Here is a 17,781-nt window from a genome sequence, read left to right on the forward strand (position 1 = left end):
GTCCACGTTTTCTTGTGGTCCCAATATGGGTTTCTGAAATCGGGAGGTACGGCTATATCAAAAAGTGGACCCAGGGACTCCATTATATTATTGATATAAGAAAGTTTCTAGCCAAATTTTATGAGCCTACGCCAATGGTTCGGCAGATAAAGAGTTTTTACCCAATATTTGGGTAAATACTTGAAATCGGGGTACCCTTATATGGGGGCTATTAGAAAACGTGGACCTATATTGACAAGTTTTTGCAAGGGTATTTTCTACATATTGAGAACTCACTATGCCAAATTTCAGCCACTATGATTGTACAATGCGGCTAATAGGTAAAAAAATACCTTAAATCGGGAGGTACGGCTATATGGGGCTATATTAAAACACGGACCTAGAGACCCCCATTTTCAATACTAAATATTCTCTTGATATAAGTAAGATTTGAGCCAAATTTCGTCAGCGTACGTCAAGTGGTTCGGCAGTTAAAGAGTTTTTACCCAAAATTTGGGTAAATACTCGAAATCGGGGTACCCTTATATGGGGGCTATTAGAAAACGTGGACCTATATTGACAAATTTTTGCAAGGATATTTTCTAATCCTTGAGGACTCACTGTGCCAAATTACAGCCAATTTGGTTGTAAAATGTGGCTAATAGATGAAAAATACCTTAAATTCGGGAGGTACAGCTATATGGGGGCTATATCAAAACATGGACCCAGAGACCCCATGTTCAGTACCAGAAGTTCTTTTGACATAAGTAAGATTTGAGCCAAATTTTGTCAGCCTACATCAAGTGGTTCGGCAGTTAATGAGTTTTTACCCAAAATTTGGGTAAATACTCGAAATCGGGGTATCCTTATATGGGGGCTATTAGAAAACGTGGACCTATATTGACAAATTTTTGCAAGGATATTTTCTAATCCTTGAGGACTCACTGTGCCAAATTACAGCCAATTTGGTTGTAAAATGTGGCTAATAGATGAAAAATACCTTAAATCGGGAGGTACGGCTATATGGAGGCCATATTAAAACATGGACCTAGAGATCCCATTTTCAATGCTAGATATTCTCTTGACATAAGTAAGATTTGAGCCAAATTTTGTCAGCCTACGTCAAGTGGTTCGGCAGTTAATGAGTTTTTACCCAACACTTGGGTAAATACTCGGGTATTTACCCATGTATTTACCCACTTGTTTAAAGTATTGTAAAACTATCCATTTTAAACCGATTTCATAGCCTAAACCCAGAAATAGGGTCTAAGATGTTGTATTAGCGATTCAATATAGTAAATACCCAAATAAATACCCACAAATGGGTATTTACCCGGTATTTACCCAATTTACCCAATTTACCGGGTATTTACCCATTGGGTATTTACCCACTGTCCATCTCTATTGATCTAGCCGATATTGACCAATTTTATGTACATATTTCGCTAAATTCGGAAAATTGTAAATATTGATCTATGTTTTGGAAAGAACAACGTTGACGACCCATATGAGCCGTTTTGAAGGGAGTATGCATTACCAGTTGGGATATACATATGTACTACTCGTGCAATAAGAGGAAGAGTTTATTACTTTCATAAACGTCCCTACACTTCAATACAGTTCGTGGTGGAGGGTATAAAAAGTTCAGCCCGGCCGAAATTAACGCAGTTCTTACTTGTTTATAATATTTTTTTCTTAAAACCAGAAATAAAACAAACTTTTGTCCGCAACATCCAAAAATGAACTGGTAGTTTTTTAATCGATTAAACCATAATTGCGGCCTTTAGAGAATTTTCGTGAAAATTCACATACAAATTACTATGTAAACAAAAATCGCTACAGTGGCACGGTTTAACATTAACCGATCCCATAATATTTCATGTATAAGGTTTTTGGATCAAATGGGACAAAATTAAGGGTAGGCCTTTTAGGTCTTGTCTTTTTTCCGGCCGGAATAACTAAAACATGGCACTTCGAATTCTGAATGTGTAGAATCCGCCATTATTCCAGAGCATTGTACAATTTTTCCTATATATTCCCTCCCTTGAAGGTGTGGAGAGTAAATGTCTGGTTATTTCAAAGTTAATTTTAATCATATGACTGATTATTGCTCATTTGAAAAGTTATTTATACCTCTCAGCATTCTGAAATCTACAATTTGACACAAATTAATTAACATCTTTTAAATGCCAAGCCATTAACACAATCAACTAGCGACTAAAAATAACGCCTTTCAAATACAACAGCACAACACGTTCACTGAAATTACTTTTTGTCATTTGCAGATTTCCAAGATATCCAAGTAATGATATTCGTGGGTTTTGGTTTCCTAATGACATTTCTCAGAAAATACGGCTACAGTGCCACTGGATATACGCTCTTCCTTGCTGCTTTGGTTATACAATGGGCAGTGCTAATGAAAGGATTCTTTAAAATGGAGGATGGCAAAATAGAGTAAGTACAAAAACAATGTTCAGTAACGGACAAAAAACATTTGTAACAGAGGCATAGAATTCAGTCCTAGTGCTGTAGCATTTGTAAAAAATATTTTTTTTCTGTTTTTCTGCTATAAAATGTTCTTCATTCTCCAAACAAAACACCCTACTATTATTTTTTAACATATAACCGTGTTCCGATTTAAATAGCGCTCTTAAACACAACTCCCATATTTTAACAAAACAAAACAATTGCAACTCAGTCCGTCGATATATAAATAAGGCTTAAAATGATGATTTTTTATATCCATTTTTATTATATATTATTTTTATATTATATTATGTTTGTCATTCCGTTTGTAACTACTCGAAATAATAACTATATATTCTTGATCAGCGTGCAATTCTATATCGATATAGCCATGTCCGTTCGTCTGTCTGTCTGTCCGTCTTTGGAAATCACTCTAGCGTCCGAACGGATTGAAATAGGTGGATGAAATTTTTGTAAAATCTATTGTATGTACGTAGGACTTTTGGTATTGAAAACGGGCTATGTAGGTCCACGTTTTCGTATAGCCCCCATACAAAGTGACGCGTGACACGTCGTCGTTTAAGGAATTTTTAAGATATTTGTCTCATTTGACGACCAAATTACTTGTAATTTGGCATTTTGTATCTCCAGAGGCTAAAATATATTTCTACCGAAGTTGTTTATATAGGTCCACGTTATGGTATAATAACGCCCCATATATAGTACACGTCACTTTAAGATATTTTAAATGCATTAGTCCCATTTGACCACATAATCGGTTGTAATTTTATATTTTGTGTTTCCAGAGGCATAGAAACATTTCTATCAAAAAAAAAAAAAAAAAAAAAAAAAATTATGTAGGTCCACGTTTTGATATAGACCTCATAGAACGGTATCTCCCGATTTTCGGTATTGTTATGGTTTTAGCTATATTATCCTACCAAAATGGCTAAAATTTGGTAATTAGTCCTCCTTTGGACTACACAAATTTCTCCCAGAAATTTGTCGGTATAGGTCCACGTTTTGATATACCCCCCATAGAACGGTACTTCCCGATTTTCGGTATTTTGAAGGGTTTAGCCTCATTACTTCACCGAAGTGGCTGAAATTTGGTATTTTGTCTTTTTCAGGGCACCAAAACTGTTCCTCCGAAATTTGTCGATATATGACCACGTACATCACGATTTTCGGTATTTTTAAGGTTTTAGCCTCTTTATCACACCGAAATGGCTTAAAATTGATATTTAGTCTTTATCGGTGCTACAAAACTTTCCCCTAGCAATTTATAGGTATCAGTCCTCGTTTTGATAGAACGTTACATCCCAATTTTCGGTATTTTGAAGGTTTTAGCCTCATTATCACACCGACATGGCTGAAATATGGTATTTAGTCTTATTTGGGACTACGAAACTTTCTCCCTTATATTTGTCGTTATCGGTCCACGTTTTGATATAGCCCCCATAGAACGATACCTCCCGATTTTCAGTATTTTGAAGGTTGTTTCCTCAATATCCCACCGAAGTGGCTGAAATTTTGTATTTAGTGTTAGCTGGGGGTGCAAAAATTTCAACCTGAAATTTGTTGGTATAGTTTCACCCAAGTTTCATGTAACTCCCATAGAACACTACCTCCCGATTTTCGTTACGTTGAAGATTGTGTCCTCAATATCACAACGAAATGACTGACAGTTGGTAGTTAGTCTTCGTTGGGGGTATAAAACTTTCCACTTTAAATTTGTCGGTATAGGCCCACGTTTTCATATAGCCCCCATAGAACAGTATCTCCCGATTTTCTGCATTTTGAAGGTTGTGGTCTTAATATCCTACGGAAATGCATGAAATTTGATACTAAGTCTTCGTTGAAGGTATAAAACTTTCCAACTGATATGTGTCGGTGAAGGTCTACGCCTTCATATAGCCCCATAGAAAGGTACCTCTCGATGTTCGGTATTTTGAAGGTTATGTCCACAATATTCCACAGAAATGGGTTTAATTTGGTATTTAGTCTCCGTGGGAGTACAAAACTTTCACCTGAAATTTTACGCGCCTTCATATAGCCGCCATAAAACGGTACCTCCCGATTTTCGCCGTTTTGAAGGTTGTGGCCTCAATTCCCCACCGAAATGGCTGATGTTTGGTATTAAATCTTTGATAGGGGTATGACACATTCCTCCTGAAATTTGTCAGTATAGGTCCAGGCTTTCATATAGCCCCCTGAGAACTGTACTTTTGGACTTGTAGTATTGTGAAGGTTGTTGCCTCAATATCCCACCGAAATGGCTGACATTTGGTATTTAGTCTTCGTTGGTGGTATAAAACTTTCCACCTGAAATTTTTCGGTATAGGTCCACGCCTTCATATAGCCCCCATGAACGGTACCTCCCGATTTTCGATATTTTGAATGTTGTAGCCTATATATCTCACCAAAATGGCTGATATTTGGTAGAAGATTAAAGATTGGGTTTACAACTTTCCACCTGAAATTTGTTGGTATATGTAGGTCGACGTACTCAGATAGTCCCGATAGGACAGTACATCCCAATTTTCGGTATTTTGAAAGTTGTTTACTCACATAGATGTGGCCTTACATAGAATCGTACCTATCGATTTTCGATATCATTAAAATTTGGTATTTAGACTTCAATGAGGGTAAAAAATATTGCAAACGAGAATTATCTGTATAAGTCCATGTCTTCAAATAGCCCCCATTGAAGCGTACTTCCCGATGTTCGGTATTTTGAAAGTTGGTAGTATAAAACTTTCCATTTGAAATGTTCAGGTATTGTTCCATGTCTTTATACAGCACTATAGAACGGTCCCTCCTAATTTGCGGCATTTCAACTGGAATAATTGAAATTTGGTATTTATTCTTTGCTGGAGTTATAAAACTTTCCTCCAGAAATCTTTCAGTACAGGACAAATTTTTATACAGCCTCCATAGAACGGTGCACCCGATGTTCCTCAACTACCCATATCCGGAATATCCAGGTTTTGGTCTAGCAGGTATTGAACAATTTTATGTATTTCGCCCAATTCGGGAAATTGTAAATATTGGTCCATGTTTTGGAAAAAACAACGATGACGCCCCATATGAGCTGTTTTGAAAGGATTATTATCAGTAAGGATATATGTATGTACTAAAATGTCGCCAACTTTACTGAGGGATATTTTGCCACTGTTAAAAATTTGATGTTGCTTAGCCGGGGAATCGAATCCACGATCTTCTGCGTGCAAGGCGGGTGTGTATACCATTGCACCACGGTGGCACCCAAGGATATATGTACTACACCAGCATATAAAAGGAAGAGTTTAGTAGTTTCATAAAGTAAAGTCATATTAAATTAATTGTTCCTATTCACTTTAATACAGTTCGTGGTGGAGGTTATAAAAAGTTCGGCCCGGACGAATTTAACGTCTCTTCTTAGACTGATTACATCAATTAATAAAGCTAAAAAAGTGACATAACGAATAAAATCAGAATATTTTAGTTCATTTTTAATGAGGTTTTTAGCTCCAAAACAAAACGTATAACTATCATTTTTTGAGTTACCGATAAAAATCGGTGACATTAAAATGCTTATAATTTTTATCGGTAAGTTAGGACGAATAAAAAGTAGTCGTAAAGTTTTACCGATAGCAAGAGTGTTGTCGGCATTTATTTGAACTTTTCATTCATAATTTTCCGTTTTAATTTTACCGATTTTTGTCGTTAACTTATAAAATGAGTTAGAGAATCCCACTACTGATTTTTGAAATGAGTTTTTAAATTTGTAAGTTTGTACAATTTTAATTTCATAACTGAATAAAGTTAAAGCTTTCGCGTCGAGGCGTGATTATCTCGGAAACTAGAGCAGATAGGAGAATGCCGAATTCAGAAAGAGCATACCGGAAAACCTTAAAAAAGCACCTGCATCTCAAAAAATCAAACATGGCGTATGGAATACTTAAGCATGACACCGACGAAAAATTATAGCGCTAAAACTGAATTGTATGTGGTTTCAACAGAAAATAAAAAAAGTTTCTTTGCAAACCGTATTATCAAATAAAATTTTTTTATCAAACATCCTTTAAACGTTGACAAAAAACAGCAACCAAAAGCAGACAATTACACCATACGTTTATTCTGGCGGACATTTCTGTAGAATATATGAACCTGCTATCAACCACTTTTAAAGAAGTTTTTAACTCTTAGTGGCAAAATGGTCCAAAAAGACCCCTTCAGGGAGACGATAGAGAGTAAATTTTTCCACAAACATGTTCCCCGGATTATTAACAGTAGCATTGTTTAAGACACTTTATAAGTAGAATACATTATAACATTGCATATGCATACATCAAGTGGAAGAATCACAAGGAATCGTACTTCGAATATTTCCAAAATTGCACAAAATGTGAAGTATTTATCTTCTTTCCAAAGTTTTTTTTTTGCCTCTCTTTCTTCATATTTTTTTTTTAAATTATTTTTTCTGTTATACAGTGTTATCTAGAAATTAATTTTCTTAATTGCGTTGTTAGGCTACGTTTAGGTTAGCGCTCATGATGAGTGATTTATCGTGATTTGAATGACGTATGGTTTTATATAATGAACGTCAAATAAACAAAGATAGAACTGTTTATAACCGCTAACATACCAATCGTCTTAATTTAATTATAAACCTATTCTATGTTTTATTTCCGCCTTTTTATACCCTATACCATACTGTGGTAAAAAGTTAGACCCATACACGCAGAGAAAAAAATATGTTTGATCCAACAATATTCCAAGAGCAAAATATGTATTGTTAACATATTGTTGGATTCCTTATGTAGTATTGTGAATCCAACAATAGTTTTTGTTAAATCCAAAAATAGTTTGTGTCAACTGAACATTATTTCTCTCTTTTCTTCGAAAATTGTTTTCTCTTCTCTCGCTATTCGATGCCGTGTTGAAAAAACAATTTTGGTGAGTTCTGGTGTTTGTATGACATGCTGCCTTTATCTTTGTTTTTGTGTGTATGTATACCAACAATCAGACTCTTGTTTTTACTTGTTTCTGTTTTGTTTCATTCTTCTTCTTTATTTCATTCTTCTTTCCTATTCATGTTTGTTATGGTGTTTTTTATTATTCCTTATGTTGTGGTGGCTGCTTGTGGCTTTTTGTTTGTCTTTGTTGTCAGCTAAAGTACCAAACCATGTATTGCGTTCATCAACGCTCGTAATATTATACGCGATATTTATATCAAAGTTGTGTGGAAAGTGTATATGAGAAGTATATGCACTCAAATCAAAAAATTTAGTATCTGGTTTACGAAACATATTCGTAACAAGTGGAAAAAGCGTTAAGTTCGGTCGAGCCGAACTTTGTAGACCCTCCACCACAAATTTCAGTCATTTCGGTGGATTAATGTGGCCACAACATTCAAAATACCGAAAATCGGAAGTTACCGTTCTATGGGGGCTATATGATGGCGCGGACCAATACCTACAAATTTCTGGGGGGGGGGGGGGAAATTTATATCCCCAACGAAGACTAAATACCAAATTTCAGCCATCTCGGTGTGATAATGAGGCCAAAACCTTCAAAATACCGAAAATCGGGAGATATCGTCCTATGGGGGCTATATCAAAACGTGGACCTATATAAACATGTTATGGTCGAAATGTTTCTTAGCCTCTGGAAACACAAAATACAAAGTTGCAACCGATTCTGTTGTCAAATGGGACTAATACATTGAAAATATATTAAAATGACGCGTTCTTTATATGAGGCGTTATATGGGGGCTATACCAAAACGTGGACCTATATAAACCAACTTTGGTAGGAATGTTTTTTGGCCTCTGGAGACACAAAATACCAAATTACAACCAATTCGGTGGTAAAATGGGACAAATATCTTAAAAATTCCTTAAAACGACGACGCGTCACGCGTCATTTTGTATGGGGGCTATACGAAAGCGTGGACCTACATAGCCCACTTTCAATACCAAAAGTCCTACGTACAAATAATAGATTTTCCCAAAATTTCATCCACCTACGTCAATCCGTTCGGACGCTAGAGTGATTTCCACAGACGGACAGCCGGACAGACAGACAGACGGACGGACATGGTTATATCGATGTAGAATTGCACGCTGATCAAGAATATATATAGTTTGTGGGGTCTACAATTATTATTTCGAGTAGTTACAAACGTAGTGACAAACTTAATATACCCCCATCCTATGGTGGAGGGTATAAAAAAATTTAGATTATGATTGTTCCTACAATCGGTATTGTTAACGATTTTTACAATATTCCGGAAATTCGAAAGTTTTTTGGATTTGGATTACAATGTTTGTACAAAACAAACACATTTTTGGAACCAAAATAGATATTTTTGTTCCAACAAAACCGAAAAATATGTTTCCCTTTTAGGGACGGAACCTCTTTCTGAGTTGATGTATGCATGTCCGTTCGTCTCTCCATATTTTTTCGGCCAAAGTTCATCTCGTTAAAAATCGGTTCATATTTGGATAAAGCTCTCATATATTTTTATACCTTCTCATATATTTTTATACCCTTAATTTTATAATTAAATTTGTCATTCCGTTTGTAACACATCGAAATATTCATCGGAGATTCTATAAAATATATAGAGTGGCGGCCAGCTAATTAGGGACAATAAATTCAGTTTAATACATTACTCGATTTCATTCAAAAATGTGAAGAGTTTTATGCAATAAAGTTTGTATATAAGGCATGGGTATAAGCACTATCGAGTGATGTCAAAACATTCTGAGATTCCCCATATGTGGGGGAAGGACATCCCACTTTTCTAAAAATGGTCCATATTAGCCTGCCAAGCTAATTAGGGACATTAATACATAGTAAAATCAATTTAACGTTAATTGGAACCCACTTTTATATCAGAATTGTTTGTATTTAGTTAGGTAATAGTGTATTCAGATGATTTCATGATTTAAGCCCACCGCAAGTTCTTTAAAGGACCGACGTATTATTATAATCTATAATAATGTGCTTTTGGCCTTTTTTCCATTAATGATCCACGAATATGCAGATTTATTTGGCTCTTTAAACAAAAATGTTATTTCTAGTAACCCCAGACCTCATTCCGAGTCATAAACTGCAATTACCGCTCCATACTGGGTTTACCTTTATCCCTTAATTACTTTTTAACCAGTTTGGATGAGTTACTAGGGTGAAAATCCTATTTTAAGGATGAGATATGAGGCTTTTTTAAATCAAAAAAATATAGAAATCTGATCAATGCTGACATAATGCGTTAAAAATATTTTGTACTTATTTCAACAACAGGAGTTTTTCGGCATGGAGTACAATTTGTGTGTGCCATTTTAAAAGTATACAATTAAACGAACTTTTTGTTTATATGCACCAAATAATTTTTGCAGCAATATAAACTTCTTTTTCCTCAAAAATGGGTAATAACGATTGGTTTCGATGTGAAAATGTACTTCGTCCCCGGGGCTTCCATCAATGCTGGGTGTTTTTCAGCCTTTGTAAAAATTTTGTATGTAAATGATCCCTCATATAAATTTTGCTCAATTTCATAGATAGAGGCAAAATATTTTTTTTACATTATGTCGGCATGCTAATGTCCAGATTACCATGTCTTTATACCCTACACCACTATGTGGTAAGGGGTATTATGTGTTAGTGCATTTGTATGTAACATACAAAAGGAAGCGAGATAGACCCATAGTTTCTTCTAGGGATATACATAGAATCACTTTCTGAGTCGATTTATGCATGTCCGTCCGTCCGTCCGTCCGTCCGTTCGCAACATACAGGTCGCATTTGTTGACCGATTTCGCTGAAAATTGGGGAATACCATTTTTTTCGGAAGATCAAGTTCGAAGATGGGATATATCGGTCCACGTTTTGGTATAGCCCCCATATAACGGTACCCCCGATTTACGGTATTTTGACGTTTTCAGCTACATTTTCAGACCGATTTGGCTATAATTTGACATTTAGGGTTCTTAGGTGTCAATAAACATATATAACAAAACTTGTGGACATAGGTCCACGTTTTGGTATAGCCCCCATATAACGGTACCCCCCGATTTGCGGTATTTTGACGTTTTTAGCTACATTTTCAGACCGATTTAGCTATAACTTGACATTTAGGGTTCTTAAGTATCAATAAACTTATACAACAAAAGTTGTGGACATAGGTCCACGTTTTGGTATAGCCCCCATATAACGGTACCCCCCAATTTACGGTGTTTTGATGTTTTTAGCTACATTTTCAGACCGATATAGCTATAATTTGACATTTAGTGTTCTTAAGTGTCAATAAACTTATATAACAAAAGTTGTGGACATAGGCCCAGGTTTTGGTATAGCCCCCATATAACGGTACCCCCCGATTTACGGTATTTTGACAGTTTTAGCTACATTTTCAGACCGATTTAGCTATATTTTGACACTTAGGGCTCTTATGTGTCAATAAACTTATATAACAAAAGTTGTGGACATAGGTCCACGTTTTGGTATAGCCCCCATATAACGGTACCCTCCGATTTGCGGTATTTTGACGTTTTTAGCTACATTTTCAGACCGATGTAGCTATAATTTGACATTTCGGGTTTTTAAATGTCAATAAACTTATATAACAAAAGTTGCGGACATAGGTCCACGTTTCGGTATAGCCCCCATATAACGGTACCCCCCGATTTAGGGTATTTTGACAGTTTTAGCTACATTTTCAGACCGATTTAGCTATATTTTGACACTTAGGGTTCTTAAGTGTCAATAAACTTATATAACAAAACTTGTGGACATAGGTCCACGGTTTGGTATAGCCCCCATATAACGGTACCCCCGATTTGCGGTGTTTTGACGTTTGTAGCTACATTTTCAGACCGATGTAGCTATAATTTGACATTTAAAGTTCTTAAATGTCAATAAACTTATATGACAAAACTTGTGGACATAGGTCCACGTTTTGGTATAGCCCCCATATAACGGTTCATTTATGTTCATATTTTCGTATAGCCCAGATACCTCCGAACTAGCTGTTAATGACATTTGAAGTTCCCACGTTATGTACCGATTTTCGATATTTTGAAGATTCTAGCTAAATTTTTTAACCGAATTAGGAGTTATTTGACATTAAAGGCTCCCATCAAAAACTGTCAACATAGGCCCATGTTTTATTATAACCCCTATATAACAGTACCTCCCAATTTCTAGCCCACCAAATATTGTCAACATACATAGTTAGATATAGGCACCATAAAAAAGGGCCTCCCGAATGAAGCATAAATGTACATAAACATTATCTGACATTTTAACGTACCCACTTAAAGTTGGGGACAGGAATGAAAAGTAATTATTCCATTTTAGTTCAGAATATTTTATGGTGGAGGGTATGAAAAGTTCGGCCCGGCCGAACTTAATGCTTTTTTACTTGTTTTGACTTAAAAATGCCTCATAACTAATCCTTCAAATAGCATTTTCAATCTAATGACTTATCCAAACTGGTTAATAAGTAATTTAAGGAGAAATCTACACCTAGTATGGAGCGGTAATTCCAGTGTATGGCTCGGAATGATGTCTGGGGATACCAAAAATATAATTTATGTTATTAAGAGCCAAATAATTATCATTTTGTTGCTGCATTAACGGAAAATAAGGCCTAAAACACATTATAAGGGATTATAGGAATACTTCGGCCCCTTAAAGGACTTGCGGTGGGTGTAAAGCATGAAATCAGTTGAATACACTATAAACTAACTAATACAAGCAATTCTTGTACAAAACTGTACATCAGTTAATCTTGAACTTGATTTTACTAATTATGTCCCTAATTAGCTGGCCAGGCAAACATGAACCATTTTTAGAAAAGCGAGATATTATTTGCCCACATATGGGGAGTATGCAACTTACCCCCAGAAATTTGTCCGTACGTGTCCACGCCTTCAAGAAGCCCCCCTAAACGGTACCTCACGATTTTCGGTATTTTCAAGTTTGTGGCCTCAACAACCCACATTCTAATTCGTCGGTATAGGTACACGTTTCGAACGGTACCTACGGATTTTCGGTGCTTTTTTTCGAAATCAGGTACTACCGTCAGATGGGGGCTATATCAAAACATGGACTTTTGTCCAAAATTTCTAATGGATAAGATTTCGGTCAAAAAAAACCCAAATTGCCACATTACCGCTAATAATTCTGAAAATATAAACATAGCCGTATAGAACATGAAAAATATAAAAATTCTTTACCACTTTTAACCTATCATTAAAAAGTTTCCGCAACGATTTGTAACAAGTTTTTCATTGCAGTTTTTTTCTAATATGTTTTCTATTATAATAACATACATATCGTTATTAAATAATATCGGAAAATTCTACATTTAGAAATCTTAATCGGTGCTGAAACTTTCTTCACTGAATCGAACTAAAACAAGCGTTTTCGTTATCAGGACAATAGTCCACACATGGTACTGGCGTGGTATTTTTATGATTATAGCCCTAATGTACAACTTCTGGCCCAAATCGGCCAAATCGGGATTCCTTATAAAAACTTGTAATATTCTGAAAAATATTTTCTCCATTGTCATGTGATACAGAACTTCACGCAGGCGGCTCCAACCGACTACCTTTTTGTTAGAGACACATATTTTTTAACAAAAAACTTTTTCATAAAATACATTATTTATTGACAATTTGTATTTTTCTGCAATTTCAGCTTATCGCTGGAAAATATAATTGATGCCGATATTGCTGCAGCTGTACCCCTGATTAGCATGGGAGCTCTTTTGGGTCGCACAACACCCATCCAATTGCTGTTTATGGCTATATTCGAAATAGCATTGTTTGCCGTTAACGAATATGTTGCTTTGGACATTTTAAGTGTAAGTATGGAAAACTGATTATCAAGTTCGTTATAGATAAGTCGCTATAATTCTAACGAATAAAAATTGAAAACAATATTTCTCTATAACGATTCTTTAAAGCACAAATGGAAATACTTCCACAAAATAATCTCTCTATATCGAATTCTTGAAAAGATTTATTCATTTTAATGTGCACAATAAATGTGAAACAGACCTCATTCATCAATGATCTGTTTTTTATTTTAGTTCACACTAAAAAGCAGAAAGAAAACTCTTTTATCAACTCATTTGAATAAAAATTTATTCAAAATAAGTTAAATTCTCAATAACTACTATACATAGTTTCATTTCATTGCTTAAAAATGACTGGGTTGCAATTTTGCCACGGTTTGTATATAAAGTAGTAATGTGTCGGACCCCAACTACTACGTTATCGGCCCAAGTTTCAGAAAAGCCCCCAAAAAACGGTATTGCCTTATTTCAGTATTTTGGAGTTTTTACCTACTTTTCTGTCCGAATCAGCAATAATTTAGCATTCAGAGTTCCCAGTGCTCAAAAAAACTTATCCACTAAAAATTTTGGACTTAGGTCCATGTTTTGGAATAGACCCCATATAACTGTCCCGCCCGAATTAGTCATAACTTGACACTTAGGATTCAAAGTGGCCAAAAAACTCTGCCAAAATTTATAGACGTGTGCCCATGTTTCAGAATCGTCCACGTATAACGATAAATCCCGATTTCTAGTATTTAATAGTTTTTATCGACGTTTTTTTACCAAAATTGGATGTAATTTGGCATTTAAAGTTCGAAAAAGAATTGCTGACATAGGTCCACACTTAAAGTGCAGAACTTTTCTTTCATCTCTAGTGGGTACTGACCACCCTGTTGTGTTACCGGGGGAACTGCCTTTAACTCCCGTTAAAAGTAACGAGCTAACATGTGCAGCGCGTTCAACCAATAGAACGATGTAATAGAAAAACAAATCTCCCTAAAGATGACGACATCCCACGGTGCGCCTGAACTAACTTTAAATGGAAAGTGCTTACGCCTGGAAATTTTTTGCGGATTCTGAAACTTCAATGCTCATTGATGGGAAAAATCAGAAACAAACAAAATCCCGCTTTTTAAATAAATCACAGTAAATCACAAAGTTCACATTTTTAGGTTTTTTTATACCCTCCACAATAATATGGACGGTATAAATAAATTTGTTACTCCTTTTGGAACATATTGAAATATTCATCGGAGACCCTATAAAGTAAAATTCTAAGTCAATATAACCATGTCCGTAAGTCCGTCCGTCCGTCTGTTGAAATCAAGATACAGCTCGCAACAAAGATCTTTGTAATTTGGTATAGAAGTTTCTATTAATCCTAGGATTGTTTGGTATTTGGTAATGGGCTATATCGGTCCACGTTTTGATGTAGCCCCCATAGAACGGTACCACCTGATTTTCGGTATTTTGAAGGTTTTTGCCACATTATCGCACCGAAATGGCTGAAATATGGTACTCGTTGGGGGTATACAACCTTCCTCCAAAATTTTGTCGGTATACGTCCAGGCCCCCATAGAACGGTACCTCCCTATTTCCGGTATTTTGAAGGTTGTGGCCACAATAATGCATCGAAATGGTTGAAATTTTGTATTTAGTCTTCATTTGAGATATTAAACGTTCCATAGGAAATTTGTAGGTATAGTTCCACGCCTTCATATAGCCTCCGTAGAACGTACCTACCGATTTTCGGTGTTTTGAAGTTGGGACCTCAATATTCCTCAGAATTGGCTGAAATTTGGTATTTAGGGTATAAAACTTCCCGCCCAGAAACTTGTCGGTACAGGTCACGCCTAAGTGTAGCCCCCATAGAACGGTGCCTCCCTACTTCCGGTACTTTGAAGGTTATGGCCTCAATATTCCACCGATATGGCTGAAATTGTGTATTTGGTCTTAATTTGGGGTATTAAACGTTCCATATGAAATTTGTCGGTACAGGTCCACGCCTTAGTGTAGCCCCATAGAACGGTACCCCCTATTTCGGGTATTTTGAAGGTTGCGGCCTCAATATTCCAGCGAAATGACTGAAAATTTGGTGCTTAGTCTTCGTTGGGGGTATAAAACCTTCGCCCAGAAATTTGCCTTCATATAGCCCCGATAGAACGATACCTGTAGCATCGAAGGAACGCATTCGTCTCAATGTTGCGGCAAAAGTGCGATTATTAACAGGACGAAAGCTGGATATCGCGAAGCTGCAACTCACAACAAATAACATAGTGACGCATAGCATACACACTAGGGTGGTGTTAAAAATCGATGTCGAATTTTTTATGTGACACCCCCTAAAATGTTTAGTTTTGTAATATTTTATGATTCCCAAAATTTGAGCACAATTGGAATATGCTAGCACGTGCCATTGGGGCCTAAAAGTTTCCATAGTAATTTGCATGGAGCCAATGGTGAATTTTCACGAAATTGCCTTAAAGCCTGTTTCTAAAAACATTTTTGATTGAATCCAAGTGTATGCATCAGAACGTGGTTTCAAAACTTCAAAGCCTAATATTAAAAACTATGCACCAAATTTAAAACTTCTATCATAAATTAAATCTTTCAAAGCTACTTAATTGGAAAATCCCACAACAGCGATTTAATTTAAAGCAACATCTTCTTTACGTAATATGCGAAATTATTTGAAACACCATCTTTAGTCACGCATTTAGAAGCGATGCGTATTAATTGTTGATGGCTCAAATTTGAGTTTTTTTATATATATTTTAGATGCGTCTCTTTAAACTGTCGTGTCATTATTAATCCATTATTACGCTCTCTCATGTAGATTTGTGACGTCGGAGGTTCAATTACCGTCCATGCCTTTGGTGCTTACTTTGGTCTGGCTGTGAGTCTAATGTTGCGTCCCACCAAGGATCAAAACGATGCTGGCAAATATGAGGGAGCCAACTATACATCGGATATATTTGCAATGGTTGGCACATTGTTCCTTTGGATTTATTGGCCAAGTTTTAATTCGGTTTTAGCCGATGGCACTGGCCAAGAGCGTGCAATTTTAAACACGTATTTGTCATTAGCAGCTGCAACAGGTAAGCACGTATTTGTCATTTATTCTACCATGGATTGCCCTGCTATAGCATGAAATGTCATGTGTTGTAGTAGTGACACATCGATATAGCCTGCATGTACGTAGCACTCTTTGCAAACTGAACAGGCAAAACAGAACAGAACAACGCGTAAAATTGTATAGGAATGTGTACGTGCGTTAAGTTTCATCACGACATGAAAAGAGATGCATGAATAGACAACAACCTGTTACGAATTCATACAAAATGCAAATTAAAAAACATACATTACTGGAAAACTAGCAATTCTGAACAATTTTCTACTGAGCGATAAATTGATACAATCAACATTTGTTATTCACATCCATATAACTTTACTATACTTTACTATCCAAAAGTATAAAACAAGTAAAAAAGCATTAAGTTCGGCCGGAACCATGAAATTCTGAACTTTCATAAAATAATTAATTTGGAGATTATTTTTGAGCACTGGAAACCTCAAATACCTAATTTTAACTAATTCGGTCAGGTAAAATCCGGCGGCACTGTTATATGGGGCTACATCACAACGTGGGCCAATATATTCACAATTTTTTAAAAGGAAGTTTAGACCACTGGGAACCAAAGAGCATCCAATCTTGCCAGAAAATGGAGATAAAAACTAAAAAACCTTAAATCGGTACTACCGTTTTATAGAACCATACCAAAACGTTTACCTATTTGGACAAAAATGTAGCTAAAATACAGAAATTACCTAACATCGGGAGGTACCGTTCGTTGCATAGGCACTAAAAAAACATGGATGTCGACAATTTTTGTTGGAGTAGTTTCGTGTCTGCAGGGAATGTCAAATTCAGTCAAACAAGTAAAAAAGTATCAGTCGGTTTTGCCAACAGAGATATACCCTCAGCCTGTGTGGAGTGAAACACTTTTTCCCCAAAAAAAAACATATGTATTTATTTTGGTGTCCAAAATGTTGGTCGTATGAACCGACAAAAATATGGATTGGATTAAAGCTCAAAAATTTGCGGGTGATATCGATAGGGCTTTTGTACCATATTTGCCTACAAAAAACATACAATCACACGGCAGCGGGTTCTTTCGTACCGGATTGACCCGAAACCATAGTGTTTCATCCAGCGGCTATCAACCCAGCATCAAACCTGTGCTTCACGTAGTTTCTGTGCTGCTTCAACAACAACAAAAAAACATAATATCGATGTAAACAGGGCCACGAGGAAAACCTTCGGTAAAAATTTCCAAAGAATCCTCGAACAGACACTTAACCACACAAAAATGTTGAAGATTTGTGTGAGTGGTACCCCAAGGTTGCTGCGTTTGTGGGGGAGTAACCGGAAGGAGTGGGCCTATAAGCACCACCTTCGAATTTCATATAGTATTCGAAGAAATATTACGATATCCAAA

The 17,781-nt window shown here is 36.1% G+C and overlaps 1 protein-coding gene across 1 annotated transcript in view; it reads left to right on the plus strand.

Annotated features, from left to right (window-relative positions):
* Rh50 (Rhesus blood group-associated glycoprotein Rh50) overlaps positions 1-17,781 on the plus strand; it is a 194,821-nt gene that overhangs the window by 92,030 nt on the left and 85,010 nt on the right. Inside the window, exons 2-4 of the mRNA XM_073979854.1 lie at positions 2,265-2,433; positions 13,141-13,306; positions 16,119-16,380. Coding sequence (XP_073835955.1) covers positions 2,265-2,433; positions 13,141-13,306; positions 16,119-16,380 — 597 coding nt within the window. The remainder of the gene's footprint in view (positions 1-2,264; positions 2,434-13,140; positions 13,307-16,118; positions 16,381-17,781) is intronic.

This window comes from Musca autumnalis, unplaced genomic scaffold (assembly GCF_047663935.1).
Source record: "Musca autumnalis isolate F117 unplaced genomic scaffold, ASM4766393v1 scaffold_4, whole genome shotgun sequence".
Classification (NCBI taxonomy): Eukaryota; Metazoa; Arthropoda; class Insecta; order Diptera; family Muscidae; genus Musca; species Musca autumnalis.